We start from the raw sequence: 17,700 nt of genomic DNA, 5'->3' as shown, positions 1-17,700 counted from the left end.
TTAGTAATTAATAGGTAAATTAATTTTTTTAAGATTTTATTATTTATATAACACAGAGACAGAGATCACAAGTAGGCAGAGAGGCAGGCAGAGAGAGAGAGAGGAAGCAGGCTCCCCACTGAGCAGAGAGCCCGAAGCGGGGCTCGATCCCAGGACCCTGAGATCATGACCTGAGCCGAAGGCAGAGGCTTTAACCCACTGAGCCACCCAGGCGTCCCGGTAAATTAATTTTAATACAGTTTATTTAACTCAGTATATTCCAAATGTCATTTCAACATGTAATCAATAACAAATTTTTCTTTAAAGATTTTATTTATTTATTTGACACAGAGAGAGAGATCACAGGTAGGCAGAGAGGCAGGCAGAGAGAAGGGGGAAAGCAGGCTTCCTGCTGAGCAGAGAGCCTGATGCGGGGCTCGATCCCAGGACCCTGAGATCATGACCCGAGCTGAAGACAGAGGCTTAACCCACTAAGCCACCCAGGCGCCCCTCAATAACAAATTTTTATCAAGATATTTTACATTCTTTTTTTTCCATGTGAAGTCTTTGAAGTTGTGTGTGGTTTACACCGAAAGCACATCTCCATTCACACTAACCACATCTTGAGTGCTCAGGAGTGATGCGTGAAAGGAGGAAAGAAACAAGGGGGGGGGGGGGGAGAAATGTTAGCGGAAAACCTGAAGATGCCTTATATAAACTCATAGATGCCTCTCACACCCTCTTTGGCAGTCTCAAAGGCCACACTTCCTGGTGGTCCTTTTCCATAAATTCACACTGACAAGTCAGGAAAAACCTTTCTCCTGCCTGGTTAAAATCTGTCTTTCCCTTTTTGTGCCAACTGTTGCAGATAGATGACATTTTTCTGGATGTAAATAAAAAATTCCACCCCCTCCCCCATTTCTTCTCTGTTATTCTGGAGAACCTCCCTTGGCCATTTGCTTTCACCTAACCCTTCTATCTAATTTCACTCTCCAGCTTTTCTCCTCCTCCGTTGAAATCTGTGAGAAGGCAGCTGAGAGGGACACACAGGCTTGCAGAGACCCTAGACACTATTTGGGACTCCATTTTTATAGTGGGAATCAAAATACCTCTTAAAATTGGCCTCCTCAGGCATCAGAGATCCTCATCGCTTCCACGGGCAAAAAATAAACCAGAGTGCTGATGACAATTTTGCATGCAAATTGGTTAGCGGAGCCCGGGGCTGCTCAACTTGTGTGTATGCTTTTCTATTTCCATGCACCAAATTGGGAGTTTGCGCATGAACGCAGTAATTGTTCATGCAAAGCTGAAAATGCAGGTGTGGAAGCCTTTTTTAGAGTAAGGGAACTGTCTGGACTGAGTTCTCATTTGACTCAGTTTTGTTGCATCTTTTGCAATGTCATGTAGTTAAGAGTGTTATTTATTAAAGTGCATTTCCAAGATGTGGAATTTTTTGTAAGCCTTATGAATGTTTTTGTGACTGTGTCATGGACTAGATGGTATGTCTCCACTGTGGCGAGGAAAAGGAGAGTCCCCCAAGGTGAACTTGCTGTTGTGTCTGGGGATAGTGCCTTTGAACCAACAAGTGGATTTCCTTTGTGGGCAGGAGTTGTGCTAAGCTCCCAGATGGTGGAATTTATTCTTGTCATAAGATCTTGAAACTATTCTTGCACATGGTGAATTTTTGTGCTTTCCAGCAGTTTCTGTAGTGCATTATTTTATTATTTCCTATATTTTTATATTACTGTGTTCACAAATTTAAAAAAATTCTCCTAAGCCAAGACTTTATTGATATATCAATGTGAAACTCTATTGTAGACTTGAGACCTTTGTGATAATAAATCAAGGTAGAAAGAAACCAAAGTTTTCTCTTGTTGCCTGAGTTAATGCCAGACTGAAATGTGCTCATGACTTTGGGGCACCATCCGTTCGGGAAAAAAAACTTTTTTTTTTTTTTTCCCATTTTATGTTGTTTGGGGTTAGGATTCCCAGTCACCTCTTATCTATAACCACGGTCTTTTGTCTTGTCACTATTTGGCCATCTCTGCAAAGTGACAGTTTTACATTCTTCCTTTGCTTTTGTTGTCATATCCCCATTTGGTTTTTCCTCCAGGTCAGAGGTATGGATCCAACTCATGTTTAAAATTGCTACTTAATAGTCTGTAGTAGGGATGAGCCATGGCGGAGTCATGGCCATTCCACCATTGATGGATTTCATTGTGTGCATGTAGGGAAGGAATGAAAATGACGCTTGGCTGCTTCAGACTTGAAAAATGCGCCATGTCCCTTCTTGTTCTGAACGGGCTGACTGCCTGGCTGGCTCTAATGGGGTTGGACCACGCGGGCGGTGGGGAGAACATGTGTGGCAATAGGGGACCACGCGGTCTCCAGGGTCAGGATGTTTGCTGGCTCGTATACTGCCCATTTTAGGCACTCCTTTGGTTCCTTTAGCTTCTTTGCTTTCAGCACACCTGAATAAGATCGTGTCAGTGCAATCATGCTTCTTAGTCAATTCTCCACAGCGCCTTGTAAAGGTGCATTATTTTTTGACATGCCTTCTCTGAGAACTTGGCCGCAGTGACATTATTTTTTCCAGTACTGATTACTTTTATACAAAGTCTTCAGACTTTATCCTAGAAATCCATATAGGGTCCCATTTACATTCTAAACAGTTTCATTTCCATACTGTTTGTACATATTCATTAGTGGCTGGTCTGGCAGGCAATCAGTTTATTGTAGTCTCAGGATCAAAGAGAACTACATGGAGTGTCAGCTCTCATGATGATATCATGCTCAGTTAGGAAAACGGCATAAAATACGGACAACGAGCTTCCCTTCTGACTCGTGCTAAGCTCTCCTTGGGTTTGGTGTGGCCCAGTTTGAATAGAAATTCTGAAGACTTGGTGATCCTTTGCATCTTCTCTTCACTAGAAAAAATATTTTTAAGTCTGTGAAATATTTTATTCATACTCAGAGTTCAGTTTCTAGCCCGTTGCTTTTAATATTTGAATACCCCACCGTGAAATCCAAGCAGCGTGAGGCCTGTGTCACTGGAAGAGCTTTCTTGATGAATCTTCGCCTGGGTCTTCTCTGACAAAGTGGACCAGTGAGATGAGCAGTAATGCCATCTTTTGGGTTTGAATAATGGGTACAATCAATGGGAATTATCCAGCACTCTCCTTCCAACTTCTAGACACTGAATTTTTGGGGATGTGATGTTGTGTGTGTGTAATTCAGTGACTGCGGTTGAGCCTTTGAAATGACAAGCAAACCAATAACAACTTGACTCCCCCTCTCCCTCCGCCCTTCGCTGTACACACGCGCACATGCGCACACACGTGCACACACCTGTTGTCACAGCCTCTGATAGTCTGACGCTTCGTAGTCATTTGTAGTCTTGTGGCATGCATCTGAAGAACTCATTTGATGAGGCATGTTTTGCTTTACCAGTTACTCCGTGATTGACCTGTGGAATCCTAGATTTTATATTAAGCTTAAAGTAGAGTTTTCAGTCTTCCTGAGATTTTCCCCTTGAATTATCGGTGACTTAGATGTGGTGTTGAGAACTGTGTTTTATGAAACCTAATTGGTTGTTGCCAAACGCCACAGGGAGAGGAGAATGGGGAGAACTTGCTTAACAGAAGTGGGGTTTCCTTTTGGGCTGAGTAAAATGTCTTAGGAATACAGAGAGGTGATGGTCATATGACACTATGAATGTACTAAATGCCACTGAATTGTTCACTTTAAAGTGATTGATCTTATGTGGATTTCACTTCAGTTAAAAAAGTAAAAAAGAAAAGTAGTGTTTTAGTGGTGTGGTCTCCTGGACCTGGATAGGCTCACGCACGCGCTCTCGCTCTCTCTCTATTAGTTTAAAAAACATGAATTTATTTGATAAGATGGTGACAGAAATCTGAATTCAGAAAGCCTCAAAATGAGAGTTTTAACTTATTCTGCAGTTTTAGAAATGACACAGAAGACATTGGGCTGCAAACACTATTTAAAAAATGGAATGCCTATTCCTTGCCTATACAATAAAAACCCCACATTGAAAAATGATTGATCTTAGCATTTCGCTAAATTGAAGCCACTGCAGAGCCCAGGCAGACTGATGCTATAGAAATAGCGGCCTTCAAGGAACTTTAAAAAGAGAGCGAGAAAGAGAGATTTTGTTGAACAGTGTCATTATCAGCTTTACCTGTGAGGAAAATTACCCGAGGGGGATGGTGTCGTTCTCTCAGGTTTCGCTCCCTGGTATTGACAGATCCATTAGCAGATGTAATTAGAAAAGCAGAGTCGGACTTTGAATAATTAGGTTAAAGTCACACATGACAGCTGAGCCAGATCACAGAAGCTGTTGCGGTTCAGCCTGCCGTTGCCTGCTGTAGGGTGGAGAGAACTGTGCGGGTGCCGAACACCGCTGGTTTCCTTCTTGTCTGGGAACCTGGCGCTTTCCCAGCAAGAAAGTTTGAAGGGAGCAAAGCCATCACTTTGGGTCTTCTGCGGATGTCTGAAGGGCTTCGTTTCCAGGGAATAAGTGGGGCACAGAATGTTTTTGCTAAACAAAACATAGTCATAGCAAAAACAAAATCTACTTCATCCCAGGAGTGTTAAGAAATGTGTGGTTTTGTGGCTGAGGTTTCTTTCCCCTTGTTTGCATTCCTTTTTTTTTTTTAAACCCCTGGAATAATGGTTTATTTATTTATATGAAGTTATTTTCTGAAAGGAAAACAAAATGTTTATTCCAAAAGATCTCTGGACTCTCATGCCACCCGAAATACCTTTCCAGCAGTACTTTCTGTATTTTGATTTTTTAGAAATCAGAAACCTGTTATTGGTAATTGAATGAAAAAAATATTTCCAAGGGATTCGCACTGTAGTTATATGGCTCTAAACTTTCTGTTCATCTCTACATCAGCGTAGAGGAGAGAAGAATTAGGAAATAGGGGGCTGTGTCGAATACATACAGGTGTAGCCTTGAAGGCTGACATGAATTGTGATGATCTGGGAACGAATGGAATCACAAGCTCTTCATTACATGACCGAGGTTCACACCGTGCCTTGACACTGTGAAGATCGGGGACAGGAAGGAGTAGGGAAGCATCTATCCCCCTACATTTATGGAATGCCCCATCCAGACTCTGCAACCTACCAGGTCTTGGCTTTGGGCCATATGGACTTGAAAATCAAATGGGAATTACTTGCCAAATCTAAAGATTAGCAGAGTTTCTATGAGGACCAAGACTACGGAGTTCTTTAAGGTAAGAATTAGAAGTTCTGGCACAATTGGGCCTATGTTCCTTTTGGCAGTAACCAGGCTGGAAGGATACAATGCCGCCCCCTTGGTGAGATGGGGCTTTCGTAGTCATTCTTCTTCCCATAGCTCTGTCTCTCATTTGCTTTATCCATTCGACTCCTGGGGGGCCCCAGTCCCTGGCCTTGTGCTCTGCCCCAGAACCTCTACCAGGTCATGAGATAAGAACCAGTTCCTGCCCAGGCTGCTGGGAGAGGCCAGCTGGAGAACTGGGCTTTGTACAGCAGTAGGACCAAATCCCTGTGTCGGTGAAGATACAGCTCCCTGAGTGGGAGCCCAGGGAGCATCCAGCCTGGTCCCTGGGCTTGAAGACTGATCCCTGTCGATAAAGACTTGGGAACTTGACGGATTGGAAAGCGTGATCTTCAGACAGACACTGGGCCCTAATAGTGGCATTGCCTCAGGTTGGAGTAACATTGGCCAAGACAGCATCATCAGTGTCCCTGTCTTCAGAATATGAAGTTTCATATTTAGAAATTTTAACGAGATGAGGAGGCTTCTGTAGTTCAGTCCTGGAGAGGACTCCTGATAAAACCCCAGGAAGTCAAAGGAACTTCAGATAACTCACACTGTTGTCCTTGTAGCTCTCCACTGGGAAGAGAGGAACCCATCGTCCCCAGGGATGCTTCTTAAAATACCCCTTTCCTCTCCCACGACTTTGCAGGCATCTCTTCCCTAGAATGCCCCTGGAAAGCTCCCCACACTCCCAGGGACAGTCAGAGCAGACAACATCCTTTCCTAGTGCCTGCGATGGGCAGAAGGCTGGGACCCTCACAAACAACAGTGATTTTTATTCTACCCTCCTGGCAACAAACTGTTTTTGTGCCTCCCTCTCTCTCCATCTTTCCACCCACCCGCACCTGTGGTTTGTCCTTATTCCCATTTTGCCTCTAGTTTAGGGGAACTCTTTGAGTTCACATTGTAAAGCATTTATTATATTATCCGATATTTTTTTTTTAAGTTAGAAACTGGGTGTTACTCTTCAAATTGAATGAAATCATTGCATTTTAAATCTGGAAGCTCCCTTCAGAATTGCTGATCCAGGGGCTTCATTTTATAAACAATGGACCCAAGAGATGGGGTGGGAGTTACATGACTCGCCCAAGGTTACATAATTTGTAAACGAAGTCAGGCAAATCTTACAAAACAAAAATAGTAGAGAGGTTATCCTGGTGGGTGGGGTGAGATTTAGAGCAAGAGGCTACAATTGGTATGTTCATCGGAACAGATAAGTTATTCCTTCCTTTATTTTTCCAGGAATAATACTGGAGAATTGGTCAGTTTATAAGAACTAGGGTTTTTCTGAAGGTGAAGGTTCAAACAGAAACAAGAAATTAAGGCCCTTAATCACATTTACAACAAGAGCTTTTTTTTTTTTTTATTGCAATGAGATTGTTGAGATTCATTTTTATTTGTTTTTTAACCATGAAGCTAAAACTTACTTTGCCAGCATGCATACCAAAAATTAAAGCCATAAAATTGCCGAGTTTTGACAAGAGATACATCTTGAGATTTTAAGATAAAAATTTTAAAGGTATGATGTTTTATTCAGGGAGCAACAGAAAGTGGTTTAATTTAACTAGAAAGTGGTTGATTGACTCCTGTTTTGGGGATCTGTAAGCCTGGAGGGTAGGGGGAAGCAGGTGGAAATGGGGAACGATTTAGTGGCCCAGCACCATGGTGTCATCACCAGCCTCAGCTGACCAGTGTCCCCAGCCAACTCCCCATCCACCACTGACTATGATGTTTTGGAGCTTCGTCGATTCCACGTGCAACATCCCGTTTGACTCTTAGAGCTGCTGTATGATTTAGTAGGCCCATTTTAAACAAGGAAACTGGGTTTTCACGTGCCCAGGATTAACACCAGTGAGGAATATAGCAAAAATCCCAGATCTTCTCAAAGCACCGACTGCTTTTACTTTTTTATTACAGCACGATGCATAAGGGGGAACAAATCTATAAATGATGAGCATCACAGGAAAGGCTTATTTTATTATAGCGGTAAGAGTTTTGAGATACTTGAAACATTTACAAAACACTGCACTGTGGAGACTGGCTTGAGTGGGTGGTCTCATATTGGTTGACTCATACACACTTTCATCAAAGTGGAGGGCTGCCTAGTATTTTTAGGTTTGATTGACATTGTGAAATTACCCTCCAAAAAGGGCTCACCCACCTACCAAAAGTCTGTTCAGTTTTGGGAATGAAACAGCCAGCATCGATGCCATACACAGGGACTCTCGTTCGGTTCAGCCACTTTGTGATCTAAACCTGCCCCTGTTCCCTTGGCACAATCCACATATGGACCAGCTCCTGTCAGTTGCAAGGCCCAGGCACAAGAGTGCAAGAGATATTGGGCCAGAGCCAGCACTAGGGTGAGGCAGGTGAAGCAACATTTTTTAAAAGGATGAGATCACGGGGCGCCTGGGTGGCTCAGTCGTAAAACATTGCCTTTGGCTCAGGTCCTGGTCCCAGGGTCCTGGGATGGAGTCCCGCATTGGGCTTCCTGCTTAGTGGGGAGTTTGCTTCTCTCTCTCCCTCTACCCCTGCCTGCTCCCTGCTTATGTTCTCTCTCTCTCTCTCTCTCTCACTTACTCACTCAAATGAATAAATAAAATCTTAAAAATAAAAAAAGATGAGATTAGTAAACTGCTGTACTAAGCCATATTGAAGCTTAATGAGAAAGGAAAAATCAGTAAGACTGATCCCATCTTTATTAAAAGTTTTGATATTTTGTTCATGATGGACTTTGGATGAATTTTCCCTTTTTAATATATTGCATTACACTGTTATTTATCTTGCTGAGTTTTTGGTGCTCCTTAATTTCTGCTCCTGGGGCAGTGTCTCCCCACAGGGTGTCGCACCCTAGTCTCCATCCTGCGTGGGGTCTGGGGGTGCTCAGTGGGGGCATAGTCCTGCCTTGTTGTAAACTGGAGAAGAAGGCTGTGCAGGCCCCCACAGTGGGCCTGGGGCTATCAGTGCAGGGAATTCCAGGCTTGATTGCGTGAGGTTGGGCTGTGGGTGACAGGTGGGTACATGTCCTTAGGTCTCTGGTTTCCTTGCCCGAGGAGGGGAGAGGAGAGGAGAGGAGAGTGCCTGGACAAGGGCCAAAGGAACCTTCTGGAGAGGAGTTCTCAGCCTCAGAATCTCCTGGAGAGCTTGTGAAGGTGTAGATCCCTGAGATTCTGATTCTGCAGGTCTGAGGTGGGGTCCCAGAGTCCCCATTTCTAATGAATTCTTCCATGCTGCTGCTGCTGGTGGACCAAAGAGCACAATGCTCTAAAGCAAGGGGTCCAGAATAGGGGTCCCCTTGCCTGGGTATAAGGGGGTACTTGGAGGGTTTCTGTGTATGGGAATTTGGAGGGGCTGAGCATTCTTTACCAGATTTGTCTTTAGATTTTTTTTTGTCTAGCAGCATATCCAGAACGTTCCCTTCAAGGGGAAAGACTGCATACTTTCCTGCTTTCCTGGCCAATCTGCTATTTGTCACTGTTACTAATGGAGATTTCCCCAGGATTCTGGAGACTGTTGCTATAGATTTCTTTTTTCCTGTAAATTTCTTGCATGATATATGGAAATGAGAGCTATAGTAGCTGATGTTAAGTAGTATTCTTAAGTAGCCCTAGATTTTTTTTAAGTTTGTGTTTTGTTTATTTTTTAAAGACTTAATTAATTAATTAGAGAGAAAGAGAGTACAAGCAGAGGGAGGAGTACAGGGAGAAACAGGCTCCCCGCTGAGCAGGGAGCCCTCTGTGGGACTCCATTCCAGGACTGTGGGATCAAGACCTGAGTGGAAGGCAGATGCTTAACCAATTGAGCCACCCAGATGCCCCTATTTATTTTTAAGATTTAGCTTATTAATTAATTTGAGAAAGAGAGTGCATGCATGCGCAAGGGTGCCAGCAGGGCACGGAACAGAGGGAGCAGGACAAGCTGACTCTACTGAGTTGGCTGAGCCCCATGCAGGGCTTAATCTCAGGACCCTGAGATCATGAATGAGCCGAAATCAAGTCTGATGCTTAACCGACTGAGTCACCCAGGTGCCTCGAGTTTGTGTTTTAAAATAAAACATTATTTTTAAAAATACATAAAACACTTTAAAATAATGTTTTTACATGTAAATACAAAACAAAATGTCTCATAAACCCTCACCCAGTGACCCCTCCGGATGGTAATAGTACTGGAAGTACAAAATAAAAAACACCTTTCCATCCTGCTCTCTGTGCTCCATCCCTCTCCAATAGTCATGTTTTTGTGACTTCTTTCAGAAAAAAAATTTATTCTTGAAGAGATTATCTATCTTTCTAATTATTCGTACACAAGACTATCATAAACATTGTTAGACACCTTGCCTTTTAACTTAGTAATTTATCTTGGATGCATTTCCATCAGCACATAACAGATTTATCTAATCTTGTTAAATGGCCCATAGGTTTCATCAATGGGGTATCCCAGTGTTTAGCCAGCTAGCCCTCCAGTGAAGAACAATTTGGTTCCAGGACTTTGCTGTATGAACAACCCTGTAGTGAGTATCTTTGTCCATATATCTTGAAAAACATCTATGAGTCCAGCAATAGGCCTGATACCCAGTGATAGGATCGTTGGACAATGGGTGTGTGTACTTTAGGTATGAAGGCAAACACCATATTGCCTTCCAGAGAAGCTCACCCCATCGGCCGTGAAGAGCATGCCTGTTTCCCCAACATTCTTGCCCACAATGGGTAGCATAGAAGTAAAAAGAAAACAAAATATGTTATGCCAATAGTAAAAATAAATGGGAATAAAATTGATAAGTGTTCAATATCTGTGTGAAGAAAACTTTAATATGTGCCTGAGGGACTCCAAAGAAATCTGAAATAAACAAAAATTATACCTTCTACTTAGACAGGAACTTGTGGTATGATGAAAATAGCCATTCTCCCTCAGTTAAGCTATAATATGACATGATTCAATAATACCAATAAAATTATTTTTTGGAAGGAGGTCTTGATGAACTTGTTTTAAAGACCATTTGGAAAAAAAAATAAGAATAGACAGGAAGATTTAGAAACTAAACAGGAAGATAGGAAGTTTCAGGAAATAGCCTGACCAGATATTAAAACATAACATTAAAATTGTTAATACAGATTAGTGGATCACAATCCTAAACTTAAATATATTCAGGAATATAATATGATAAAGGTGGCATCTCGAAGTAATGAGGAAAGGGGTGGAATGTTGAACTCATATTGCATAGATTCCAAATTGGATCAAGGACTCATATCCAAAAATGACATATGTAATCACAGGAGAATTGTTTTATAATCCTAGATCTCTCTGCTATGACACAACAATCAGAAGTCATTGAAAACAAGATTGAGAAGTTCAGCCTCATATAAAAAGAAATTCTTCATGACAAAATCCACCTTAGGCAAAGTCAAAAGACAATAAATTGGGGGAAGATATCATAATTAGTATGACAAATAAGAACTAAATTTCTAATATATAAAGAATTCTACAAACCAATAGAAGAGAGGACCAATAACCCAATAGAAAACTAGGCAAAGATTATGAACAGTTAATAGAAAAGGTGTCACAGATGGTATTTAAACATGAAATGTTCAGTAAGAAAAAATAGAAGTTACCTCGTAAGAGAAATATAAATCACCCCCACAGGGATCATTTTTTCACTATGAGATTATCCAGGACATGGAAAGAGGAAGACCTGTACACATCACGGGTGGGAGGTAAATCCTTGCTACTCTGTAGAAGAATTCGGACCCTATCTGAAAAAGCTACAGTGTTTTTTGTTTGTTTGTTTGTTTTGCCCAGCAAATTCCTAGGTATGGAATTCCTAGGTATGATGTACTGCATGTGCACACGTGTGAAATTAGCTAGGAGCGATATTTTCCATGCGCATTACTTACAAAAGCAAGAGTTTGAATAGCTGTGGTCCCTCATATGGTGGAAGACTGCGTCTGTCAGAAGAATGAGAAAAAGCTCTGTGCACTGCTACTGAACGGTTTCTAAGAAAAGTATACTGTCATAGCAAAAAGCCATATGTGTAACACTGTGCTACCATTTTTTTTTTTAAAGATTTTATTTATTTATTTGTGAGAGAGAGCGTGAGAGGGGAGAAGATCAGAGGGAGAAGCAGACTCCCCATGGAGATGGGAGCCTGATGCAGAACTCTATCCCGGGACTCCGGGATCATGAGTTGAGCAGAAGGCAATCACCCAACCAACTGAGCCACCCAGGCGCCGCTCTGCTACCATTTATATAAAAAGGGAGGGAGATTTGTAGACATTTTTACTTGTATATGAATTCAGCAGTTGTTAACATGTGAACAAAAAGCAGATAATACTGATTGCCCCTAGGGAAAAAGTCTAAAGGGGGATAGGGCTGGGATGTATACTTTAAATTGGGTATTTGCTTACACCTTTTGATTTTTGATTCTTGTCTATCCTTCTCAAAAAAGATTTTAAATCCAAATCTTAAAATAATTCAGTAGGTGAGAAATATGTTTTGTGTAGTTCTAATGTGGAGTTAATTTGAGTGTTTTTTTCAGATATTGGTTAGCTTTTTGTGTGTTTTTTTTTTTTTAGGCAATTGCCTCTTCGTATATTTTGGCTTTCTCTCTCTCTTCCTTGCTTTCCCTTGCTTTCCATTCCCTTCCCTTCCTTCCTTTCCCTTCCCTTCCTTTCAGCTTCCCCTTCCCTTCCACTTCCTCTTCCCCTTCCCCCTTTCCCTCCCTCCTTTGTCCTCCCCTTCCCTTCCTCTTTCCTCCTTCTTTCTCTCTCTTTCAGTGATTTCTTTGCAAATTAAGGAAGTTATCTCTTTGTCTTAAGTGTCATAGAAAATGTGTTCCAGTTTGTCTTCTGACATTGTCAATGCTGTTTTTTGCCACCTGGGAATTTTACATTTGCATGCAGTTGTCATTTTTCCTCCTCCTCCTTTTCTTTTTTTATTTTAAGGGGGTGGAAATGACTTTTCCAATGTGATCTCTGAGAAGATTGACTCTAGATTTAAAATATCCAATTAGCAACACCTTTGGATGAGTTGGAAAATAATCTGTTTTTTTAAGTTCTCTTTGACGACAGTAGTTAAGACAGGAGTAAACCCATTCTTAGTAAGAAGTGACCTGGAGGTCTGCAAGGGCAAGGGGTGAGGAACTTGGGAGAGGATGAGCCCTTTTGTTATATCCCTAATAAGCCTCTCCTCTCTGCACCCCCAGCGGAGCTCCCGAGGTCTTCAGCGGTGAGGCTGGCCTCCTTGCACGACCTGCCCGCCCAGCTCCTGGAGCTGTACCAGCAGGGCTTCTCACTAGTGGCCCTGCACCCTTTCGTGCAGCCGACCCATGAGCGGGAGAAGACACCCCTCGAGCATATCTTCAGGGCCATCCTGATCAAGAAAACTGACAGGTAAGTCCTCTGAGGTGAACCTTAGCTTTGCATTACGAGGTGGCTGATGTGTGTTGAATGGAGAAGGGGAATTGAGAAGGGGTGGCGGAGGGAGTAGAGAGTATATTTGAATTTTCCTGGTGTCCCCAGGGCCTCTGCCCTCTGACAGGTAAGGCAAAGTGAGAGACAATCGGACAGAAGTTTCACAGTGTCCTGTGAACTGCCCACATGCACTTGCGTGAGTAGAGAGTTCCATATTATATCCTGACCCTCCTTTAATTTATCGGATTACACTCAATTAGAAAGATGCCTCTTCTGAGGAGGTGTGCTCCCAGAATATACAGCTGGTGAAGTATCATAGTGTTAATCGGAAATGCATGGCTACAAAACACACTATTTTTTTGAAGGCTATATACGAACTTATTATCTTCCTCCAAACTCCAGAAATACTCGGATATTTTAAACTTACCGTATGTTCCGTCAGTCACTTGGGAGGAGAAACAAAACCCACTTTATTCAAGTGCTGTGATTGAATTGTCTTCATTTTAATTTCCAAGGCTTCGAGGGCCTTTTCAATATGGTTTGTCCACTTGAATGCTTATTCTTATATTTTTATCGGGTCTAATTAGGAAAAGAGAGGTAGAAATTGGTTTCTCAAAAAGAGCAGTACTAATTTTAAGTGATTTTTAAAAAAGAACAACAAAAGTGGGATAGTAAGCACGGTATGTTTTTGTGTTTTATTTTGAAATAAAGTCTGGCAAAAGAAATCATCAGATCTGTCCTTCGGCCAACCCTCCTGGGAGGAATGACAACGTGTGCTGTAGTTTAAAAAGAGAGAGTACAGAATGACTGCTTCTCTTTCTCTCTCTTTACAAGTTACTTTGCCTGGCAGACAGACATCTGGCCCGTGAGCTCACAGGGACAGCTGTGAAGCGGAGGGCTGGTGACTAAGATGGGCCCCTCCTTCCTGGCCAGTAGTGTTTCTTTCTTCATGGCTGATCAAGCTCTGGGCTCTCAGTCAGAGTCAGCCTGGGTTGGAATTTGAAAGTGAAAGATGGCGGACACCTTTGCTGACGTTCAACATTACCATGGTTTTTGTAGTGAAATTTTTCGCAAGCCTTTTTTTTTTTTGAATATTCATTCTTTTTTTTTTTTTAAGATTTTATTTATTTATTTAATATACAGAGATCACAAGTAGGCAGAGAGGCAGGCAGAGAGAGAGAGAGGAGGAAGCAGGCTCCCCGATGAGCAGAGAGCCCGATGCGGGACTCGATCCCAGGGCCCTGGGACCACAACCTAAGCCGAGGGCAGAGGCTTTAACCCACGGAGCCACCCAGGCACCCCTTGAATATTCATTCTTTATGTGGATTTGTTATATCCAAGTCAGTCACCAGAGGAAATCACTGTGGACCCACAGTGGTTTCAGGTTCCACCGAGACACAGGGTTTGCGTGATTATCAGGGGTCACTCATGTGGCATGCTCACCATATGCCAGCCTTTACAGGTATCATTTCGTTCTCATAAGCAGCCTTTGAAAGAGGTACTCTTTTTTATTTCCATTTTAAAGGTAAGGAAGCTGAGGCTCAGATGTTGACTTATTTGTCAAGGTCACACAAACAACAGCAAGCAGAGCTCTGACTGGTCCCGGGCAGGGACCAGGCAGACTCCCATCTGAATCCCAATGTGAAGAACTTGCTGTGTTCTTGTCCCCCGTGATTCTGTGGACAACCCCCTTATGAAAAAAGCGGGGAAGAGATCTTTGATTTTTAGATGAGATAATAATTTCATTATTCTGCTTTCCTCCATATTACCGCTCAATAATCTCAAGCAAGTCAGAATTTCAGAAAAGAAACAAAATAAAACCATACCTGCCTTCCAGGTCACACGAGGCATTCACTGAGCATCGGTGTTTCCGCTTCTTTCATCATTCCATTCGACTGGATGTTTAGAGGGGAGGATCCACTTTGGTCAGGTCCCAAGAGTATCCCTCAGTATAATTCTGCTGCAGGTGATGTGAGGATGGGATTTGGCATGAAGTCAGCACATCAAACATGAATTTGGCTGTAAATGTGAAGATGCACTTTCTTTGTTTTTGCTATGGAGTGGCACCTTTCAAACTTTGATGTACTCCTATGCATCTCCTGGGGACATTCTTCATGGGCAGTTCAACTCAGCAGGTCTGTGGTTGGGCCTGGGACTCTGCATTTCCAGCATATTCCTAGATGATAGCAATGCTACTGGCCCATGAATCACACTTAGGACAGCAAGGGTGAGAGGTCCTGCCTAATTCTTGTCCAGCTCCATGCCTGACACTCACCAACACTACTCGGGGATCGCCCCTTCCCTGCTAGGGAGAGTTCTGAGCACCGGAAAAAGTGAGAAAGAGCAGAGGGCTCCTAGGCTGCGCTGGGCTGTGAGGGAGTGCTGTAGGGTCAGGGGCACATTAGTAGATTTTTCTGGTACTAAATTATTTGCAAGGCCTGAGCTAAGTCTCAATGATATGATCAGCTGAAGTGGGTGAGAAAGGTCCTCTTAAGGATTAAGAACCATCACTTTTGGGAATAGTCCATAACCAGACAGCAGCAGAGCTGAAGTTTTACACACACACACACACACACATATATTTTTGTCCCCACTTCCTCTGAGGACCATCCCTGAGTTAACGAACTTACTTTCCAGGAAAGGAAAATGGGTCAAGTCATTAAGAAGAATGAGACATGAGTGTGCAGGAGGGTTTTCAAAAAAGAGAAGACGGTATTCTCCTTGGGTTTAAGTTCACTCTAGTCTACAGTGGCTGGGGTCTACCTACTACTGGATGGCTTTAGGGAACATTCCAGGTTCTTAATAAGTAGATTCAGAGAAAGAAATTCTTTGGATAACTTTGTGCCAAATCTTTGAAGATGCTCTCACTCCACCCCATTGTGGTTTTTTTTTAAAGGAAATTGCTAAAGCTTTTTGATTTGTCATGATAATGAGAATGGTAGTTTAGTGTTCTCATGGCCAAAATGACCAAGAGATTTTTGCTCACTTCCATTTCGCATTAGTACTGGGTGGGAGGAGCAGCAGTGGAAAGCAGAGTGATTCTGCAGTATCATTTTAAGGAACAGGCATTTACTCCCCTGGAAAACCTAATAACCATATTTTTGCATCCTGAGGAAAAGAACCCACACTATTAAGAATAAATAAACGAAAACAACAGAGGTTTTTTTTGTATCAATGGGGAGTTTATGTGATAGAAATGAAAGAAGGGAAATATGTGATTAATTTTTAATAAAGACTGTTAAAATGATATTTTTCACAAAGTCTGCCAAAGTTCTGATAGCTGTAGATGCTGTTAAATGAAATGATTTAGCTCTCAAAGAGGAAGTGAATGCCTGGTTAATATTTTCTAACTGAACCATTCCAGAAGAGCTATCGGTAAACTTTTTAGAGTACTATCAGTCCAAATCAAGTTCATTCTCAAGAATTACCATGGGATGACAATTTGAAACCTGGATATGAACCTTAATATGTTTGAAAAGTGAACATAAAGTTTTTAGCAAATAACTGGCCTTTGGGATCTGTAGCAGGACCAGGAAAAAGAATGGAACCGTACAAGCTTACATTCACTCCGTCACTCATTCCTTTGCAAACACTCTCTGAACTCTACTCTTTGTAAGGTATTTTGCTAGGAGCTGTGCATGGTGGGGAGGTGGAGGGTGCAAGGTACGACTGGACAATGGAGCTTGCCTTCTAGATACCTGTGATTTCTCTGAGAACATAAGGCATGTACCTGATGCCATGGGAAAAGGAGAAGTCACCTCCTCCTGGCAAAGAAACAAAGGAAATGCTTCTGGAGGAAGGGGCTTTTAGCTTGGTCCTGATTTCTTTGGGGACAAAAATAGGAGTAATGTACATGAGGCAGGAAGAGTTTATTAGGTCTTCTAATGCAGTGTCTCCTGGTGGAGTTTGGATCATTTGAGAGCATCAATGACAGTCGGACTGGATTATTAATGAGCTCAGTGCAATAACATTCCTTTGGGCCCTGTACCATTTTGGCGAACTTTACTTAAATCCATGAAAGATTACCTGATCCTTCTTCTTGAAAAATCTGGTAAAGGCCATTTCATTTTAAGATGCCAGTCCCACCCATATTCCTCAGTACAAATTATTCTTGATCCTAGGTGTGTTGAATTTACTTGAAAACTGACAGAGGAATGGATAGCCGAATTTGAAATATTTAATGAATAAGTGGAAAGAGAGTTTATACTACTTTCCTGAAATGCTTTCTTTAGAACACTTAGTGATTTTTAACAGACACTATAGTTAGTGTAGTTCCACTCACTCTGAAGTCCAAGTACAGTCAAGTATCCTTCATGGGGGGGGAGCAGTTTTCCTTAGAATGAGTTGCCAAAGATCTCAAAACTTGATGGCTGAGAGAAGTCACTCATTAACATGTCACTTCTGCTTTTTCATGAATGTGGGTTTAATTCTAGGCCGTCTTACGGTGGTAGGCACAGAAACACACTGGGCCGCTCCATTTTCCAGCTGCTGCTTTGTCTTTGTTCACACATAGAGCCGGTTCAGGGTGTCTGTGATGTGTTTTTCATCACTAATGGGTGAAGCCATTTGGGTCCAGGTCCCCTGGGATATCGCCTTATATGATACAGGGGACCACAACATCTGTGAACCCTGTGGACATGCATCAGGTGCCCTTGGGCCTCGGGTGAGGAGGTGGGGCGCACAGATGAGCTAGTGCTAATGCAACGGGTGGGACGCGGAAGCCCTTGTGGATGGTGGAAAATGCATGTAATGAAAACTGCCCTTGAACATCTCTTCACTTGCCCATGAAATGTAATACCGGAGCATTCTCTACCTGCCCGATGCGTGTTTTCCTTCAGGATGAGATCAGCTTGGTGTTTCCAGCAATGAACCCCACGGGGAAGTAAGCTGTTTTGGTTCCTTAGAACCCCATCTGAGGAGGTGAGGCGCTGCACTGGGAGAGGTGTTGGTGAGAACAGAGGTGGAGGGAGCCGGATCTCCACGCCT

The 17,700-nt window shown here is 42.6% G+C and overlaps 1 protein-coding gene across 1 annotated transcript in view; it reads left to right on the top strand.

The window, feature by feature from the left end:
* RFTN1 (raftlin, lipid raft linker 1) overlaps positions 1 to 17,700 on the top strand; it is a 193,133-nt gene that overhangs the window by 65,632 nt on the left and 109,801 nt on the right. Inside the window, exon 3 of the mRNA XM_046003505.1 lies at positions 12,507 to 12,693. Within this exon, the coding sequence (XP_045859461.1) occupies positions 12,507 to 12,693 (187 nt within the window). The remainder of the gene's footprint in view (positions 1 to 12,506; positions 12,694 to 17,700) is intronic.

Source organism: Meles meles, chromosome 4, assembly GCF_922984935.1.
Source record: "Meles meles chromosome 4, mMelMel3.1 paternal haplotype, whole genome shotgun sequence".
Taxonomy (NCBI): Eukaryota; Metazoa; Chordata; class Mammalia; order Carnivora; family Mustelidae; genus Meles; species Meles meles.
Note: the sequence above shows the minus strand (reverse complement) of the source record. Positions and strands in the feature narration are given on the sequence as shown.